The sequence below is a fragment of the Danio rerio genome, chromosome 5 (genome assembly GCF_049306965.1).
Source record: "Danio rerio strain Tuebingen ecotype United States chromosome 5, GRCz12tu, whole genome shotgun sequence".
In the NCBI taxonomy this organism is placed as follows: domain Eukaryota; kingdom Metazoa; phylum Chordata; class Actinopteri; order Cypriniformes; family Danionidae; genus Danio; species Danio rerio.
The window spans coordinates 75,749,007-75,768,427 of record NC_133180.1 but is presented as its reverse complement, the minus strand read 5'-3'; the positions used below and the strand labels follow the sequence as shown (position 1 = coordinate 75,768,427).

At 37.5% G+C, this 19,421-nt stretch overlaps 1 protein-coding gene across 1 annotated transcript; it reads right to left on the bottom strand.

The window, feature by feature from the left end:
- Window positions 1-5,687: 5,687 nt before the first annotated feature.
- On the bottom strand, window positions 5,688-19,177 carry arl6ip4 (ADP-ribosylation factor-like 6 interacting protein 4). The gene is given in 6 exon segments (NM_001020758.1): window positions 5,688-6,092; window positions 7,858-7,927; window positions 10,582-10,699; window positions 14,417-14,707; window positions 16,374-16,513; window positions 19,080-19,177. Coding segments are annotated over 5 exon segments (666 nt in total). The 5' UTR covers window positions 16,504-16,513; window positions 19,080-19,177; the 3' UTR covers window positions 5,688-6,035.
- Between the last annotated feature and the right edge of the window lie 244 nt (window positions 19,178-19,421).

Here is a 19,421-nt window from a genome sequence, read left to right as displayed (position 1 = left end):
AATTCACCAGTTACTCCCCATATAAGAGTAGATTCAACTTTAGTTACTTTCACTGTGTAATGTGTATCTGATATGAATAAAACACATCGGCAAATTATATTTGAATGGATTGTGAGACTCTCTTGTGTGTTATACAAACTATTAGAAATGTATTGTTTTACTAGTACTTGTTTGTATTTACATGTCTAAAACATTAAGCTGCGAGATACAAGATGTGCAGCATCTGAAACTACAGATACTGGAAGCCTGTGCTGTAATTTCTCCTGCGGTGTTGCTATCAGTGTGTGAAGAGCGGGAGAGGAGGGTTGCATTGACAATCCAACACAATGGGCAGCACACTGAACACATTTAATAAGTGGTCAGAAACTTGTAAATAACTAATGAAAGAATAAAGTTGCGGTAAAACCAGGCACACCATTGTTTTTCTTGTGAAATTTCCAATCAGTTTGATGTGTCAAATGATCCTCTTCCTATTGAAAAAACAAATGTTGGATCAAAGATGGCCGACTTCAAAATAACAAAATAACAAATATGTCATCACATAGTTCCTAAAGCTATACATACATTACAAAAGGTATTACTTTTTATTTTATATATTTTATTTTTACAAAACATTGTGCAGAAATAGCAAAAAAGTCCGCAGATTTCGTCTGGCCCAACCCATGGGTTAAATGTTTGAGATATTGCATAGATTGCAGTAATATGGTTGTGTTGAGATATTGTACTCCACCATATTTATATTGTACTCGATAAAAACTGCTAGAATGATCAAATAAAGTTTTGTGAGGTGCCTTGGGCTCTAGAAAAGAGATGTGTCCTAGTTTCCACGTCCTAAAAGTATTACTTTTTGTGAAGAAAGTGTGTAACAAAAGTGTACAGACTTGGGACATAATACTTTATCGTCAACAGACTGTTCTGTTGCCTAGTTGCTGACATGCCCTGTCAATCTTGCTACATTATCCACATTTATTTCATATTTACTGTCCTACATTGTTGAGGAAATGCAGCAGCAGGTTAATCCAAGTACACCCGTCTGCAGCCCGCAGATCGGGGCGGGGCTGAATATGGGGCGGAGCTGAATGTGCAGCCCCGCCCATAAATGGGCGAGACTGAACATGTCACTCCGCCCACAAGTCTTTCATTGGTTCATGGAAACAGACGTTGATGTAATGTATGCTTTCGATTCCGGTTTTCATCTCTGCATGGTAAGTACACATCTTCTGTCATGTAAATGGTCAAATTATAGTGCAGTACACCTCACGTATTATGTGTCATTTATTTAATTAAAGGCCTTTAAGGAGATATGAAGTTTTAAAGCCTAAAAAAAAATGTTTTCTGTGTTAGGGTTGGCGTTTTCCAGGTTGATCGTACAGTTGGTGGTTTTATTCACTTAGAAGAATAATGTAAACTTTAAAGAGTTTTGAGCAAAACAGTTCATCACATGAAGTTTATTAATATCAAAGATAACAAAATATATTTTTCTTTGTGGCATGCTCTCTAATTGATATACTCTGGTAATGTTAATGCTAAATATGTACAATATAAAACTTGATTCTTAACTTACTGATCTATACTACATTCTGTTTGCAGATCATTGGCATTGATATATATAGTCATCACTATGATTCCTGTGGTGCATATTCTCTGTTTTATTTTATTTTACCTCAGTTCTTTCTCTCTTTTGTTTTAATAGATTTGTGCATTTAATAATTTTTTATATATTTATTTACACTTCATGTTCTCTCTTTTTTTTTTTTTTTTTACTTTATAACCCATGCATGAAACTTATGCAAAGGGGAATGTGAGGAGGGGCATGCCTAGTATAAACAAATTTAATTCTTTGAGTTTAACTTTAATATACTGTATGTTAAGCGACATGTTGATGATTGTTGGTTATTTTGTACAGATGCCGCCTGAGATCCTGTAGTGTATCCTACTGAGAGTTGTCACACAGGATGGTGATGGGACATTTCTGCAACTCTCACTGACATCCAGGACCTTCTGAGCAATTGTCATTCATTCATTCATTCATTCATTCATTTTCTTGTCGGTTTTGTCCCTTTATTAATCCAGAGTCACAACAGCGGAATGGACTGCCAACTTATCCAGCAGGTTTTTACGCAGCGGATGCCCTTCCAGCCGCAACCCATCTTTGGGGAACATCCACACACACACACACTCATACACTACAGACAATTTAGCCTACCCAATTCACCTTTACCGCATGTCTTTGGACTGTGGGGGAAACCGGAGCACCCGGAGCAAACCCAGGCGAAGGCAGGGAGAACATGCAAACTCCACACAGAAACGCCAACTGAGCCGAGGTTCGAATCAGCGACCCAGCAACTTTCTTGCTGTGAGGTGGCAGCACTACCTACTGCGCCACTGCCTCGCCGAGCCATTGTCAGTAATCCAAAATTCAAGAAGCAGGCTGTGTGTGTGTGTGTGTGTACACATGATAAAGAGTACAGAATATGCCAAGCACTTTTTACTGCAGATTGTTACTAATGCTGTAGTGGAATTTCCCTGTAAAAATATATATAATTGTTTTTATGTTTATTAAAGCTATTAATCACAAACTGCTGTATCTTAAATTATTATTATTTTTTTCTATAAATTTTCAGTCTTCCTTTTGTACGTGTGCATGTGCATACACAGATGTTCTGTAGGTGAGACATCTGACATCTAAAAAACACAGATCTGCCAGATTTTTACTCGAACCGAGAAAGAGGGACTTTCAACTGACTGTATTGCTTTGTGTTGGTGTTTTACTGAAGATAAAGTTGGTATTTATTTCTCAGGATTTGTCAAATAAAAAAAATCTGAAGTTTACACGAGTGCTGCACTTATTAATGTCAAATTTATTTTCATTAATTTGTGTCCTGATAGATAAGTAATAAATAAAACTGGCCGTTTGTGCCACACTATTAATATAATATTAAGTGTATTTAATATTCTAATTAAATGAAATAGAATAACAATGTTGTATGTGACTCTTAATAACCAAACAAAATCATTATAAAAAATATTTTTAAAGATCTACAGTGCAGAAATGGACACAGAAGGGTTGTTAGAAAGTGGTATTAAAGTATTTACCCTGCATTTACAAATAATACAAAAATAAAACCAAGAAGACTGCATTTTAAATCAGTAATATTAGATTATGAAATTATTTGTAACTTATTAATTAAATTGTAGAACAGATATCAAAACCACCCAGTAGGTGGCAGCAGAGCACTGTCTTCATTCAAATGGAGTAACTGAACAAAACTTTAATGGATTAGTAAATAATAAATAATGAAATTGATTGCATTCATAGATGACACACCATGTAATATGAAAAAAATTAATATAAAATTTTACTCATGCTGGAACATTTACATATAACAGATCATATACATGTATATTCATAGCAGCATCAAAGTAAAAATAAATCCATTATATGATGAAATAATCTGATTTAATAAGTAAAAAGGTTACAAACGTATACTTCCCTTAATAAATAATAGCTTATTCCTGCTCTTAATAAAACTCAAAGCAGTGCAGTATTGAAAGAAAAACAATTGGACACATGCCCAATATTTTTAATAGACTTAAATCAAAGTATAATTTTAATATTTTCAATTGTAAATTTTCCAGAGAACTCTTCCATTCAAAGGGAAAAAATTAAACTGAACTAAAAACACTTCATTTTTATTTATTTATTTATTTTTTCTCTCTCCATCTTTATTTGTTGTAAATATGCAATATGCATTTGCATTTTGAAGCAAAATAATAAACCATTAAAATATCAGAACTAAAATCACTGCGTTTCTGAAGTGACACCATTGTGAAAAGAGTCTTTTGAGTCTTTTGTAATATTTTTTAGCAGGAAAAATACCATTATGAAATTCACATAACTGTTAACATAATTAACATATAAAACGCTCAGCAAGAATGTCCACTTTTGTGCATTTCTGTGTTTATTAACAATAAAAATAATATTTAAGAAATTGTACATGCATTTCCTGTTTACTGACACTACGTAGTGGGCATTCACGCTATTACGTTTCCACTAACCAATGAAATTACAGATGGGCGTGGCTGAATGTGCAGCCCCGCCCCACATTCATCCCCGCCCAGATCTGCGAGCTGCAGACAGGGGCTTCTCGGTTAATCTGTCATCCGTCGGTCTTCCATGTCGAGAAATCTCCTCAGGTGAGCTGAGTGATCCGACACGACTCAGCCCTCTGTGTAGGTTGAAACATACGCATAAAATTTCACAATAAGCACGATAAATTACCAATAGATACAACTAAACATGCCTTAACATCTTCAGAGTGGAGCTGAATAAATGTATAACCTGTGAATCTTGCGTTTTGCGTCTGACGCGATTTTAAAAATGCGTCCTGCAGCCGTTGCGTCTGTGCCGGTTGCCTTAAAGTCCTCAAGTAATTTAACGTTAGGATATCCCTGCGGGGAAAAATCCCTGAGGTAAGAGATTTCATTTAATTAAGAGCAAAAAAACCTATTAACCGTCCCCACCCTTACCTAAGTGCCTTTTCTGATCGTTTCACTGTGGGTTCTGGCAACAAAATCATCAACGGGCGGCGCGGTTGCTATAGTTACGTAAACAGGTCGTAACGAACCAACGGACCCTTGACCACTGTCATTGGTCATCACATTTTTAAATCCTTAAACATATATATTATTAAAATATTAATATTTATATTTTTAAGTATTAACATTTATATTTTTAATCTATTATATCATCTTTGCATCAAATGACAAAAATAAATTAATTAGTTAAGAAATTAATTAATTAATTAAATAATGGGCTATATGGTCTGCAAAGCTACTGTTTTTCAGCCAATGATGAATTTCTGATGAAAGCTTTTCTATTTTCAGTTTCATCCGGTTCCTTTTACAGCGTTGATGTTGTAATGTAACTCAAATACAATCCGTTAAATAGCCTTAAGCATCCATCCAATGTGTAGTGAGTCAAGCTCATAGGGAAAGACAGAATCTGCGGATGTTTTTTGCTATTTCTGCGGAAAAATCTTTTGGTAAAAGTCTGCGGATTTCTGCGAAATTATTTTGGGAGTATCATAACTAAAACCTCAATTTATGAAATAAAAAATACAGATCGTAGAATTTATAGAGGCACATGACGCAATGTAAGCGTTTTATTCTGATTTATTTATTTATTTTTCATATTTATGAAAGCCAAAATCGAAACTGAATATTGATTAATAGCACAGACTTTGGTTAATATGATTATGGTGGACTCCAATTGAACTTGACTTTAAAAACTTGAATCTCTAACTGCAAAAAAGGCAAAGGAACATTCCTTCACTGTTTCTGGTATTGTGACAAAATCATCTCTTTTTGGAAGAAAATACATCATTTTCTACAAGGACCCTGCGTTCAAATCGGTTTCCTCCGGGTGCTCCGGTTTCCCCCACAGTCCAAAGACATGTGGTACAGGTTAATTTGGTAGGCTAAATTGTCCGTAATTTTTGAATGAGTGTGTGTGAATGTTTCCCAGAGATGGGTTGCGGCTGGAAGGGCATCCGCTGCGTAAAACATGTGCTGGATAAGTTGGCGGTTCATTCCGCTGTGGCGACCTCAGATTAGTAAAGCCGAGAAGAAAATGAATGAATGATTGTGCAGCAGTCCTCTGCTCAATAAAGATAACACAGTTAAGCTGATGTTTAAGATGGTTTAATGAACACTTTCAGACAGCAAATGACCTTATTTACAAATAAATTAGCCATTAAGAAAGTCTTTCCACACTTACTGACATACATGACACAGATTTAGACATGTTTCTGTTAAATCTGTAAACTGTTGGATGAACTGAATGAGGTTCATTAACTTTAGTGAGTGTACTTAATTCTGTACAACATCCGAGAGCCTAATGCATTTCTACAAGCATCTTCCTATGACATTTAATGAAGGGAGTGGAATAAAAAAAATAACTACTAAAAAACTACTGAATTTTTGTTGGAGAAATGCAGGAGAGGGTCTGGACTGGTCTTCGATGTAGCACCTCGCTACCTACTGATCCCCAGTCTCTTCTGGAAGGCATCTCCATCCCCTCTTGTAGATTGCTGTGCAAAAAAAAAACAAAAAAAAAACAAGAAAATAAAGACAAATGTAAGAGAAACAGCAGCAAAAATGTGAACAGACTGATTCAGGACGGTCCAGATATGCACCTGGTTTTTGATAATGTTTTTATTATGCAAAGAAAGCAGACTTTAATCACAGTATATTATGCACGTTTATAAGACTCACACCAAGAAATAGTCTTACAAGATTTAATAAAATTAAGAGTTTTTTAAAGAGTTCATATACTTAAAATCTTGGCTGAAAATAAAAAAGTAAGGGTGTTTCTTTGAGAATGTACATTACAGCAATAAATTTATAGCGAGAAGGTCTAGATTTAAAGAGTAACCAAGTTTTTTTATTTATAAGTAAATGATTTAAATTGATAAGTTTCTTACATTTACAAAACTGAATAAGTCAAACTGAAGTATGTTTAGAATAAGTACATTACCAAAATAAACGACTTAACAAAAACAATTCAGAAAAATACTATTATTAATTTAGCAAGTTTGTAATTTACTGGGAGGCTATTATGAATCATTCTGATAGAGACTTCATAATAACAATAATGCATTTTACTTAAAGGCGCCTTTCATGACACTCAAGGTCACCGTACAGGACAGCTAGAACAATCAACTCAAATAAAAACACAATAATAGTCAATAGAATACAAACTTTAAAAATGCTGTCGAGTTAAAGAGAATAAGCTGTTCTAAACAGATGTGTTTTGAGTTTCGATTTAAAATGAGAAAGAGTCTAAATTACGGAGATCAGCTTTGGAATTCACTTCCTCCTGAGGAGCAGAGTGGCTAAAGGATCTGGTGACAAGGCGGACAGAGGGAACAGTGAGGTGATTGGAAGAAGAAGATCTGAGTGTTCGAGAAGGTGTGTTCAACACCTTTATTAAATAAGATGAATTTATGTAGAAGAACCCTGCTGAAAAATCCAGCTTAAACCAGCCTAGGATGGTTGGCTGGTTTTAGCTGGTCGACCAGACTGGTTTTAGAGGGGGTTTGGCCATTGCCAGGCTGGTTTCAACTGGACAGGCTGAGAGATGACCAGCTAAAACCAGCTTGACCAGCCTAGCCAGACTGGGAGCCCAGCCAAAACCAGCTATGTCAAGCTTAAACCAGGATGGTAAAGCTGGTTTTGGCTTCCCTGCTGAAAAATCCAGCTTAAACCAGCCTAGGATGGTTAGCGTGTTTTAGCTGGTCTACCAATCTGGTTTTAGAGGGGTTTTGGCCATTTCCAGGCTGGTTTCCAGCCATTTACAGCCTGGTCTTAGCTGATCAGCCCGGAAGATGACCAGCTAAAATCAACTTGACCAGCCTGGTTTAAGCTAGACATAGCTGGTTTTGGCTGATCAGCTGAAACCAGGCTGGAAATGGCTGGAAGCCAGCCTGTAAGTGGCCAAAACCCCTCTAAAACCAGGCTGGTTGACCAGCTAAAACCTGCCAACCATCCTAGGCTGGTTTAAGCTGTTTGTTTTCAGCAGGGAAGCCAAAACTATTCCCATCTTATCACTAAATATATTAATCCAGAAACTCACACATCTAAGACACATTAATAACGTCAGATTGGATGCATAGTTTGACCTACAGTAACCACTGAAATCTTATGTTAAGCTGCTTTGACACGATCTACAGTACATTGTGAAAGTGCTTTATCAATAAAGGTGAATTGAATTGAACTGAGTTTGACTTGTTATTAAGAGGATTTCGGTCTGCAAACAGTTATATTTGTGTTGTCAAATGTAAAAGAGATTTGCACCTTGTTGATGTCTTTGTGTCGCTCCTTGCTGACGATTTCTTCTAAAATCTCCCCATCGCCTCTTATAAGCCTGTGTAAAGATTGAGAGGAATGATTTACAGTCTTGAGGATGTAGGCATGATAACTATACAAATAAGGATAAAGATTTAGCTCTAATAATGGTTCACAGTGTTAAAGAAAAGCAAAGTTCACACCACAACTGCATAACGATATCATTGAGATCACTTTCAGAACAATTTTTCCCATCTAAAATGTAAATATTAAAAACTTTCAAGGATTTAGAATCTGATGACTAGGGATGCTTCGATCAATCGGCCACAGATCAGTATCGGTCTGTTAATTACTCAATAATGACTCAATCGGTACTTACTGATCTGGCCGATCTCATGAACCGATCGCAAGTGTTTGTTCATGAGTTTACAAGCAGAGGAAAACGCACATAAAACATACATCCTGGGTTATACATACAGCATTTTGAAGAATGCTGAAAACTGGTAACCATTGACTCCCATGATATGAAAATAAAGTCTTATTCTGTTGAACACAAACGAAGATATTTTGAAGAATGCTGAAAACCGGTTTCCATTGACTCCCATAGTAGGTAAAAAAAAAGTCTTATTCTGTTGAACACAAAAGAAGATGTTTTGAAGTAGGTGAAATCCGGTAACCATTGACTCCCATGGTAAGAAAAAAAGTCTTATTCTGTTGAACACAAACAAAGATATTTTGAAGAATGCTGAAAACCGGTAACCATTGACTCCCATGATAGGAAAAAAAAGTTTTATTCTGTTAAACACAAAATAAGATGTTTTGATGTAAGTGAAAACCGGTAACCATTGACTCCCATGGTAGGAAAAAAATTATTCTGTTGAACACAAAAGAAGATATTTTGAAAAATGTCGAAAACCAGAAACCACTGGCTCCCATGATAGGAAAAAAAGTCTTATTATGTTGAACAAAAATATAGATATTTTGAAGAATGCTAAAAAACGGTAACTATTGACTCCTATGATAGGAAAAAAAAAGACTTATTCTGTTGAACACAAACGAAGATATTTTGAAGAATGCTGAAAACCGGTAACCATTGACTCCCATGATAGGAAAAAAGTCTTTTCCTGTTAAACACAAAAGAAGATATTCTAAAGAGCGTTGGGAAATCTGATTTCCATAGTTGCTACAACATGTGAGTAGATTAATGATGTGTGGGGGCATGATCGATCACTGCGCTCGTGTCACAGCAGCTAAAATACATAGAGATGCAGTGCAACCTCTGTTTAAACAGTTTATTGGCGCGCGAGTGATGGTCTCTCGGTTGCAGCCATTGTATATCCAGTGTTTGGAGCTGCTGTGACATAAGCAGAGCGATCGCCGCTATCTACCCTGCTGAAAAATCCAGCTTAAACGAGCCTAGGCTGGTTGGCTGGTTTTAGCTGGTTGACCAGCCTGGTTTTAGAGGGGTTTTGGCCATTTCCAGGCTGGTTTCCAGCCATTCCCAGCCTGGTCTTAGCTGGAAAATGACCAGCCAAATCCAGCTAAAACCAGCTTGACCAGCCTGGTTTAAGCTGGATATAGCTGGTTTTGGCTGGACTCCCAGCTTTGCTAGGCTGATCAAGCTGGTTTTAGCTGGTCATCTCCCAGCCTGACCAGATAAGGCCAGGCTGGAAATGGCTGGAAACCAGCCTGGAAGTGGCCAAAAGCCCTCTAAAACCAGCCTGGTCGACTAGCAAAAACCAGCCAACCAGCCAAGGCTGGTTTAAGCTGGATTTTTCAGCAGGGTGGTGTCTCATTCAACAGTATGACCCCTGTCAGAAGCTTTGATTGTCTCCCGCATATCCATACAGGCTCTGTGACGGCTACAAATTAGTGAAAATAGCCGACAAGAGTGAATGAAATTATAAAGCCTGAAGCATCAGAATCGGTGCTCAGTATCGGCCGATTAACATGGAATCGGTACTCAGTATCAGCTGCAAAAATTCTGATTAGAGGATCCCTACTGAATTAACAAGTCATAAATGTCTAATGAAAAGGGCCCAATGTTTGTCTGTATGGACACAAATATATATATATATATATATATATATATATATATATATATATATATATATATATATATATATATATACACACACACACACATATACAACAGTTCTGTCTGGTTCTCGAATCTGATTGGCTGATAGCTGTGATATATTTAAGTATTTAAGTAATATCAGCACCTGTACAGCCTCTTTACCCTTTGTGTATTACTCCGCCCACATACAGCCAGCAAAAAGCAGACACTACAGATCTAAAGTGTAAAAGATGCTTGCTCAACTGTTTAACTGTCAGCTTATGATTTGAATCCGGAAGAAAGTAGTTCCTCATACAAAAGGGTTTTTGAGACTATTCATGTTTGATTTTGTTTTTATATACACAATTATGTCATCAAACTGTTGTATAAACGCAATATCACACTCGTAACAGTGCGATATGGCTGTAAATCGGCACTGGTGGGGGCACTAAGGCACGAATCCGTGCCTCCAACCAGTGCCAATATACAGCCATATCGCACTGTTACGAGTGTGATATTGCATATCATATAAATATATATATATATATATATATATATATATATATATATATATATATATATATATATATATATATATATATATATATATATACACACACACACACACACAAACACACCAAGTGTATCATTATTGTGCTTGGGATTTCACACACCTGGTGCGGCCTGTCTCTGGGTCCAGCACTCGGCGGATGACGCTCTGTCTGGCCTCGTATTCCTCCTTCGTCAGCGGCCTCCTGGTGCTGAGTTTGGCCTTCTGTTCATCAGTCATGGCTACATATAAAAGAAACATCCTCTTATTTTCTCCCTCATTAGCATAGGACATTAGTCTTATTTTTAAACCTGCGGTGTAGCTCCGCCCTCTTTTGAAAAGAGCACAGTCTTATTTGAATTTAAAGTGTGTAGGAACTCATCGACATATTACAGTGGTCAACACAAGTGGAATCTGAAATCTTGGGCATCTCCAATGGTCTCATTCATCGAACTAGCTTGAGGGCTTATACCATCAGGATAACAGAGCGCCAATTGATTTCGGGCTCCTCTGACCAGTACTTCTCTGCAGATGTTCTGGTACCCTTCGGCTATTAAATCAGTTAAATATAAAACAATGGCCCTTACAGGATCTTCAGCGGAAACCGTTTTACGAGACTTTTAAATCACTCTTGGTCATGTGCTCGCCTTGGGCACATCCTGCTAGATGCACAATTTCGTAGAGACAAAGAGATCTCTAGAAACATTAATGCATATGAATAAAAGACAATCACTTAATGTTAGAACTAAAGCAGATGTATCTTTGAATAATATGCCATAATGTTCCTCATATGCTGTTTATTCCAATCAACTAGGCTAATCAATGTGTTGTTTTAACCCTTATGACAGAGTAAAATGATCTGTATGTGTCTGAAATGTAGGATGTCTGGTATTGAACGAAAGCTAGTGACATTTGCAATACGTTGGTGTAAATGAAAAACTAGTAGTGCAAAAGGTATTCTTCTTGAAACATTTGATGTAAGATAGTTTCTTCCTTGCAAGAGTTTTACCACGTGAAATCTACATGCAGTGTTAATTATTGACCTTTCCTACATCAGTACGGGGCGTGGCCCCGCCCTTCATGGCTAATGCTCATTGGCAGACAGTGCCATGGGGACGAACCAGACCTGGGTCCTCATGTATCAAGGCTGCGTACGCACAAAAACTTGCGTACGCCAGGTTTCACGCTCAGAATCGCTCACGTTTGGATTTACTAACAATGAACTGAACGTGGGAATGTGCGCAGCTCCACGGCAGCTTTCTGGCAGGCGTATGCACATTTTTTGTGCGTGTCTGTTTTATTTCCATTGGCGACTCCTAGAGGCAGTTGTGTTAAATTCCTCTCTACAAAGTGTCTGAGCCTTGCAATGGCAGCTGTATGAGACGGGTTGATCTAGCAGGTATATAAGGTTTCCATAGCATACAGTTGACCAGCCAAACATTAAAGCACAATTTGCAGCGGTCGCCTGTTTTCCCAATGTAATCTGAGCGATCTACTGCACACACATTGCTATAAAGGCACTATCTGAAGATGAATTTGCATGCGTGAGTCAGAAACATTTCCATTTAATAAATGTGCAAATAAAATATGATGCACAAACTTATTAATGATTCCTACTTGTCTTTCTCGTGATAAATAGTTGGCAAAATCTGATATGTAGTGGGGGAAAAAAGAAGAAAGAGTTCATAAGAGGCTGGATTCGAACCGAGTTCATGGTTGAACGTGTCAAAACATATTGACATGCGTCTTACGAGCTGCGCCACTGAGACTGTTAAGCATATTGCAACATTTTACACCTATAAATCACACTATTTCTTTTTTAATTCACTCAGTGCGATGTTCAGACCCAACTGTGTTAACCGCATCAGCTAAACTCTCCCACTCTATTTTTTTTTTTGTTGTTAATTCCGGAGAACAAACTTGCAAATAACACCGCTTTTCTCCGTTCTACCTCAGAAAGCAGCACCTCCAATTCACATTCTGTTCAAAGTTTCACTTTTTGCTTGATTTTGTCGTTGCTTTTTCGTTGGGTTTTGCCATTAGCATAGTCATTAGCATATTCATACGGGGGAGGAGGCAGGGAGGGGTTTTGTGCTCGTGCATGTTGCGCTAAGTTTCACGTTCATTCAGATGTACAAAAGAATATGCGTGGGATTCGGCGTATGCAGTGTTTCATACATCTGAATTTTTTTCTGAGTACGCACATTTACAGCTTTGTGCGTACGCAATGTTTTAGTATGATTTCCACGCAACCCTGCTGAAAAATCCAGCTTAAACCAGCCTAGGCTGGTTGGCTGGTTTTAGCTGGTCTACCAGGTTGGTTTTAGAGGGGTTTTGGCCAGTTCCAGGCTGGTTTTCAGCCATTTCCAGCCTGGTCTTAGCTGGTCAGGCTGGAAAATTACCAGCCAAATCCAGCTAAAACCAGCTTGACCAGCCTGGTTTAAGCTGGATATAGCTGGTTTTGGCTGGACTCCCAGCTTGGCTAGGCTGGTCAAGCTGGTTTTAACTGGTCATCTTCCAGCCTGACCAGCTAAGACCAGGCTGGAAACCAGCCTGGAAGTGGCCAAAACCCCTCTAAAACCAGCCTGGTCGACCAGCTAAAACCAACCAACCAGCCTAGGCTGGTTTAAGCTGGATTTTTCAGCAGGGAAGTCTTCGTACATGAGGCCCCAGGTCACTTAAAAACGCCCTGCGACAAAGAAACTTTGCTTTTTGCATCAGCTAGCTTGCGCATGCTTTTGCTCTCTGCCCCCTTTCGCCTGCCCGGACACCGCGCCGCCACGCGATTGAGTCACCACGAACTTCCATGCAAAGTTTCGGGACCGCCGAAACTGCACGAACTTCCGCAAACCGACTCTCAGCAGTCCATGTAGTGGTTTTCTTGGTTTTTCTCCTACTCAATCAAACTCAGTCTGGAGGTTATGAATATCAGAAGAATATACTTTATTGTCGACAACAAAGGAGAACTTTCAGGAGACCCATCCACCTCCTCCGTCACCACGGTAACCCAGGACAACAGCCATTCACGAGCTCGTGAATCCCAAAGACTTCATTGAAGCGAGAAACCACCCAATCAGGAGCACCGTGTTTCCCTAAGGCCAGCCGGCGAGGGAGATTCGACTTCAGCAAAAGGGCGCAAGTAACACAAATTAATGTTGTCTCTAGCTGATTGGTGCAGATTAATCGTAAGCAGTTAAAGATAAGCCATATCTCTGCTTTTGTGGTTTCTCAGGTGTTATTCTAAGATCTTGCAAGAAGTATTAGGATTAATTTGGGACGTTGTCAACTCATTTCGCATCCTCTGAACTGCCTCTGTGTGTATGTGTGAATGTGTGTGTGCGTTTGTTTGTTGTTTGCTTATTACGTAGTTAGTTTCATGTATCGTAGTGTGGCTCAATAAATCTTTGTTCTCCTTTTGTAAGAACTGTGTTATTGTTTATGTGCTTCTAAGTCATTGCCTCGAGCTGTAGATTTTGTTACCTTGCTAAAAGTTAACCCAATACTGTGTTATGCTATTATCGTTGGCCATGTAAATAATATTAACAAGGTTGGTAAGAAACTATGTCTTCTATTTGCAGGACAAATGGTAGATAAAGTGTGAATCATTTAATCTGATTCAATCTGACTCAGTTGAGTCGAATCAATGATTCAAATCTTCAGGATCCGATTCATTGAAATGAGCTAATAAACCCCTGATCGATATTAAAACGTAGGTTGATCCCCTACAAGTGACAGTCACCAAAATGGCAATTATGATCAAAGCCTTGAAGGATCAGTTTCAGAGTTATAAAACATTATTTTAAGCTGAATCTTCACATTCTAAGGACTTATTTTACATCTTGTAAAAAGGAGCATAACAGATCTCCTTTAATACAACCTCATTGTAAAGTGTTACCCTTTTTAATTGGTCTTTTCTAGATACTTGTAATTGTGTGTGAAATATGGAGATGTGCTCATACCAGGGCCGTGCTCTTTAGTTTCTTCGCTCTGCCAGGTCTTCAGGTATGTTTGAGGCTTTTCTTCAGGAACTGGAGCAGGAACTGAAGCCGTCAGCGCTGCTGCTCGCTCCGCTTTCAGCGCCAGCTTCTTCTGACGCTTCTTCTCCTTCTTCTCCTTTTTCTTCTCGCGCTTGAGTTTCTTCGCTTCTCGTCGCTTCTTCTTCTTCTTGGCCTTCTTCTCTCTGGATGGTGAAGGAGAGCTTGAAGACGATGAAGAACTGGAGGATCTTCTTCTCTTCATCTTTTTCTTCTCTAATTTGGGATCAGAAGATGGATGATATGTTTCATTTTGACATACATACAAATGACACATAGTGACAGATAGTTCAACCAAAAAACTGATTGTCATAATTTACACATCATTTATAAAGGCTTATTGTGGGATTTTGAAGAATGCAGAAAACCTGTAACCATTGACTCCCATAGTATGAAAAAAGTGTTCTATTGAAAACAAAAAAAAGATATTCTGAAGAAGGCGGAAAACCGGTAACCATTGATTTTCATAGTAGGAAAAAAAGTCTTATTTTGTTGAACACATGAGAAAATACTTTGAAAAATGGTGGAAAACGGTAACCATTTATTCCCATAGTAGGAAACAAGTCTTATTCTACTGAATACAAAAGAAGAAATTCTGAAGAATGTTAAAAAACCGGTAACCACTGACTCCCATGGTATGAATAAAAGGTTTATTCTGTTGAAAACAAAATAATATATGTTTTAAAGAAAGCTGAAAACCGGTAACCATTGACTTTCATAGTAGGAAAAAAAGTCTTATTTTGTTGAACACAAGAGAAGATATTTTAATGAATGTTGGAAACCGGTAACCACTGATTCTCATAGTAGGAAACAAGTCTTATTCTTCTGAACACAAAAGAAGATATTTTGAAGAATGTTAAAGACCAGTAACTATTGACTCCCATAGTATGAAAAAAAGATGTATTCTGTTGAACACAAAATAAGATATTTTGAAGAATGCTGAAAACCGGTAACCACTGACTCCCATGGCAGGAAAAGTCTTATTCAGTTGAACACAAAAGAAGATATTCTGAAGAATGCTGAAAACTGGTAACCATTGACTCCTATAGTAGGAAAAAATAAGTCTTATTCTGCTGAACATAAAAGATTGTCTAAAGAATGTTGGAAACCTGTAACCATCGACTCCCATGGCAGGAAAAAAAGTCTTATTCTGCTGAACACAAAAAAAGATATTCTGAAGAAGGTTGGAAACCGGTAACCATTGACTCCCATAGTAGGAAGAAGAAGTCTTATTCTGCTGAACACAAAAGAAGATATTCTGAAGAATGTTAGAAACCGGTCTTCAGAGGGGGAAAGCCCCACCCACTAGCGACAATCTGTCCCTCATCAGCATCAACAGCCCTGAGTGAGAAGCAGCCGTCTGTCTTTAGCGTTTTAAATCTGCCACTACGCCAGTGGTCACCAAACTTGTTCCTGGAGGGCCGGTGTCCTGCAGATTTTAGCTCCAACCCTAATCCACCACACCTGAACAAGCTAATCAAGGTCTTACTAGGTATACTTGAAACACCCAGGCAGGTGTGTTGAGGCAAGTTGGAGCTAAACCCTGCAGGGCACCGGACCTCCAGGAACGAGATTGGTGACCCATGCACTATGCTGACACACAGGCATTTGTAGCTCCGCCCTCTTCTGAAAAGAGCACAATCTCATTTGAATTTAAAGTGACAGTCACCAAAACAACACAATTAGGATCAAAGCCTAAAAGGGTCAGTTATTGAGATAAAACTTCACACACACACTCTAGGGACATCAGAGACCTGTTTTACCTCTTGTAAAAATTGGCATATAGGTCTCCATTAAATAGTAATTTGGTTATCAGGTCTTGGGGTAAACTAGCATGATCACAGTCGTCAATAAACACTCCCGAATGCACATTTTCTCTCACCAGATGAATGCTCATGTTTCTTCTCATGGTTTGGACTTGGTCTCCTGGCACTCGAGGATGATAAACTGCGGGATTTGTTTTCTTCTCTGTTTCTGCTCCTGGATCTGCTGTCAGAATCGCTCCCTCCCATTGAGAAATACCTGATTGAGAAATAGACAAAAGTGTGAATCATGTTTCTATATATATATATATATATATATATATATATATATATATATATATATATATATATTTATATATACATATACATATATATATATATATATATATATATATATATATATATATATATATATATATATATATATATATATATATATAATAACAGTTTTAAACAAGCACAAAAATTAGCACATCAATTGTATTATACAAATTATAACCAAAAGAAATATATATAAATAAATAAAATTAAGTCTTCTGTTTCTGAATGAACCGGATGTTAGAGACTTTTATTTGAGTATGTTGATGTACTACTAACCAATGTGAGTGATTATTAAGGAGGGACAGGTCATTCTTTAACGCATCATTCCCTCGTAGCAAACTAACGACATTGAGCTTAGAATGACCAAGAGGCGACACTCAATAGAACGTTCCAGCGCCCAGCAACAGCCTCGGATTCCGCCAATTTGGAGTGAAAGCGATCGGCTGTCCATTGGATCTTATTGCTGTCGCGATGGCAAGCAGCTGCTTTGTTTTTTATTTATTTATTTAAAAAGCTGAAGATACAGCCTTAAAGACGACAATACAACACTTACTATCACAATCATCAGCACTTTTAATTGCTTATTTTACAGATTTATAATATGCTGCTGTTCTATTGGAGTTTTCATTCCAAAATGGCCACCGCACCATCTAGTGGCTGTCTCCCAAATTGCATTAGAGTGTCGCCTCTTGGTGATTCTATGCTCTTTGATAAGGGTAAGAGAGGATACTAATATTCAGTTGCTATGGAAACCCTCAGAAGGACCGCCAGTGGATTTCAGTGGATTAATTTGCACGCAGGGGCGGATTTAAGCAATATGCGAAGTGAGCAATTAATTAGGGCCCCAGCAAACTTTGGAGACCCTAATAAATACTTAGTTTTAAAAACTAAACATTTTATTTATAATTTTAGCTATTTTGATATACAAGATATGAGTGATAGAACACATACATACATACACTACCTGACAAAAGTCTTGTCGCTTTTCCAAGTTTTAGGAACGCCAAGTAATAAGTTGACCTCTAGTTGATCATTTGGTATCAGAAGTGGCTTATATGAAAGGTAAAGGCCTCTAGATTACGCTTATTTGAGCAGAATAAAATATGATCATGTCTTCATTATTTGATTAGGACAGTAAAGTCTGACTCTGCTTAGACTAAAGTCTCATCACTGAACAGAAATAATGTCCAGTATAGAATATAAAGTCCTGCTGCAGTGGAGACAGAATGAATATTGTGTCTGACTCCATCATGAGCTTGGAGGACTGCATCCATACATCTCTGACATGACTCAAATCACTGATTAATAAAGTCATCTGGAACTGCAAAGAAAGCCTTGCAGGACTCCCAGAGTTCATCAAGACTCTTTGGATTCATCTTCAATGCCTCCTCCTTCATCTTACCCCTGACATGATTAATAATGTTCATGTCTGGTGACTGGGCTGGCCAATCCTGAGCACATTGACCTACAGGAACTGTGATGTGGAGGCTGAAGTATGAGCAGGAGCGCTATCCTGCTGGAGAATTGTCCCTCTCCTGTGGTTTGTAATGTAATGGGCAGCACAAATGTCTTGATACCTCAGGCTGTTGATGTTGATCATCCACTCTGCAGATCTCTCGCACGCCCCCATACTGAATGTATCCCCAAAACCATGACTTTTCCTTCACCAAACTTGACTGATTTCTTTGAGAATATTGGCTCCATGCTGGTTCCAGTAGGTCTTCTGCAGTATTGGTGATGATTGGGATGCAGATCAACAGATGATTCAGCAGAAAAATCCACCTTCATCCACTTTTCTGAATGATCAACTAAAAGTCAAGTTATTATTTGTTGCTCTTAAAACTGGGATTTTTGTCAGGTAGTGTACATACACAGTGCATATTAGGACTGATTTTGGGCTCCCAAACCACTAAATCCACCTCTGCTTGCACAAATAAATTATTCACTTTAAGAATAGCTATGTGAGCTAGCAAAATAAACATTATACATTTTTATTTCAGGCGGAACTTAAAACAGGATTATCTTGCACAAAATGCAAGACTCTAAGTTAATAAAATCATTAAGTTGCAAATATAAATATATATATATACATATATATATATATATATACATATATATATATATATATATATATGTAATATATGTACATGTAATTATTTTTAATAATTACATATATATTCCAGCAATATTTTAAATATATATGACATAACAGTAGTTTTTATGTGTGAAATCCATACATTAACCTTTATGTCATATATGTAATTTGCATATATTGTCATATATCGGATTTATATATGGGTCTAATTAATTGAATTAACAATAAATAACGTGCCTGTTTAGCTCGTGTGTGGAGATTTTAGTGTGTGAGAGTGTGAGAAAGCCCTTGATAATGAAGGCTAATAGCAGTGTTACACGCTGCGTCTCTACTAATGTGAAAACTAATGATGTATGTGCGTGATTCGTCTTTATTTAATGACCCAAAAATAATGCACAATAATACTTACTTGTTTAGAGGTTCACGGCGTTTTATTTATGATCTCTAGGACATTTAAATGTGAAGAAAGCTGCACTTTTGCACTCTGCAGTCCCGGGTCACAACAATCATACTTACCGGAAGTCCGTTTTCGTCAAGATTTCAAAATTAAAGACCCTGAGCTGAGTTTAAATGCGAAAGAATGACTGTTTTAAAGTGTTATATATGCATAACATTTATGCTTTACAATCACACATCTATCTTGAGTCACTTACACTATTCAATTGATACATTTTATCAGTCGACGATTTCTGTGGGAAAGCCCTTAATTTATATATATATATATATATATATATATATATATATAAATAAA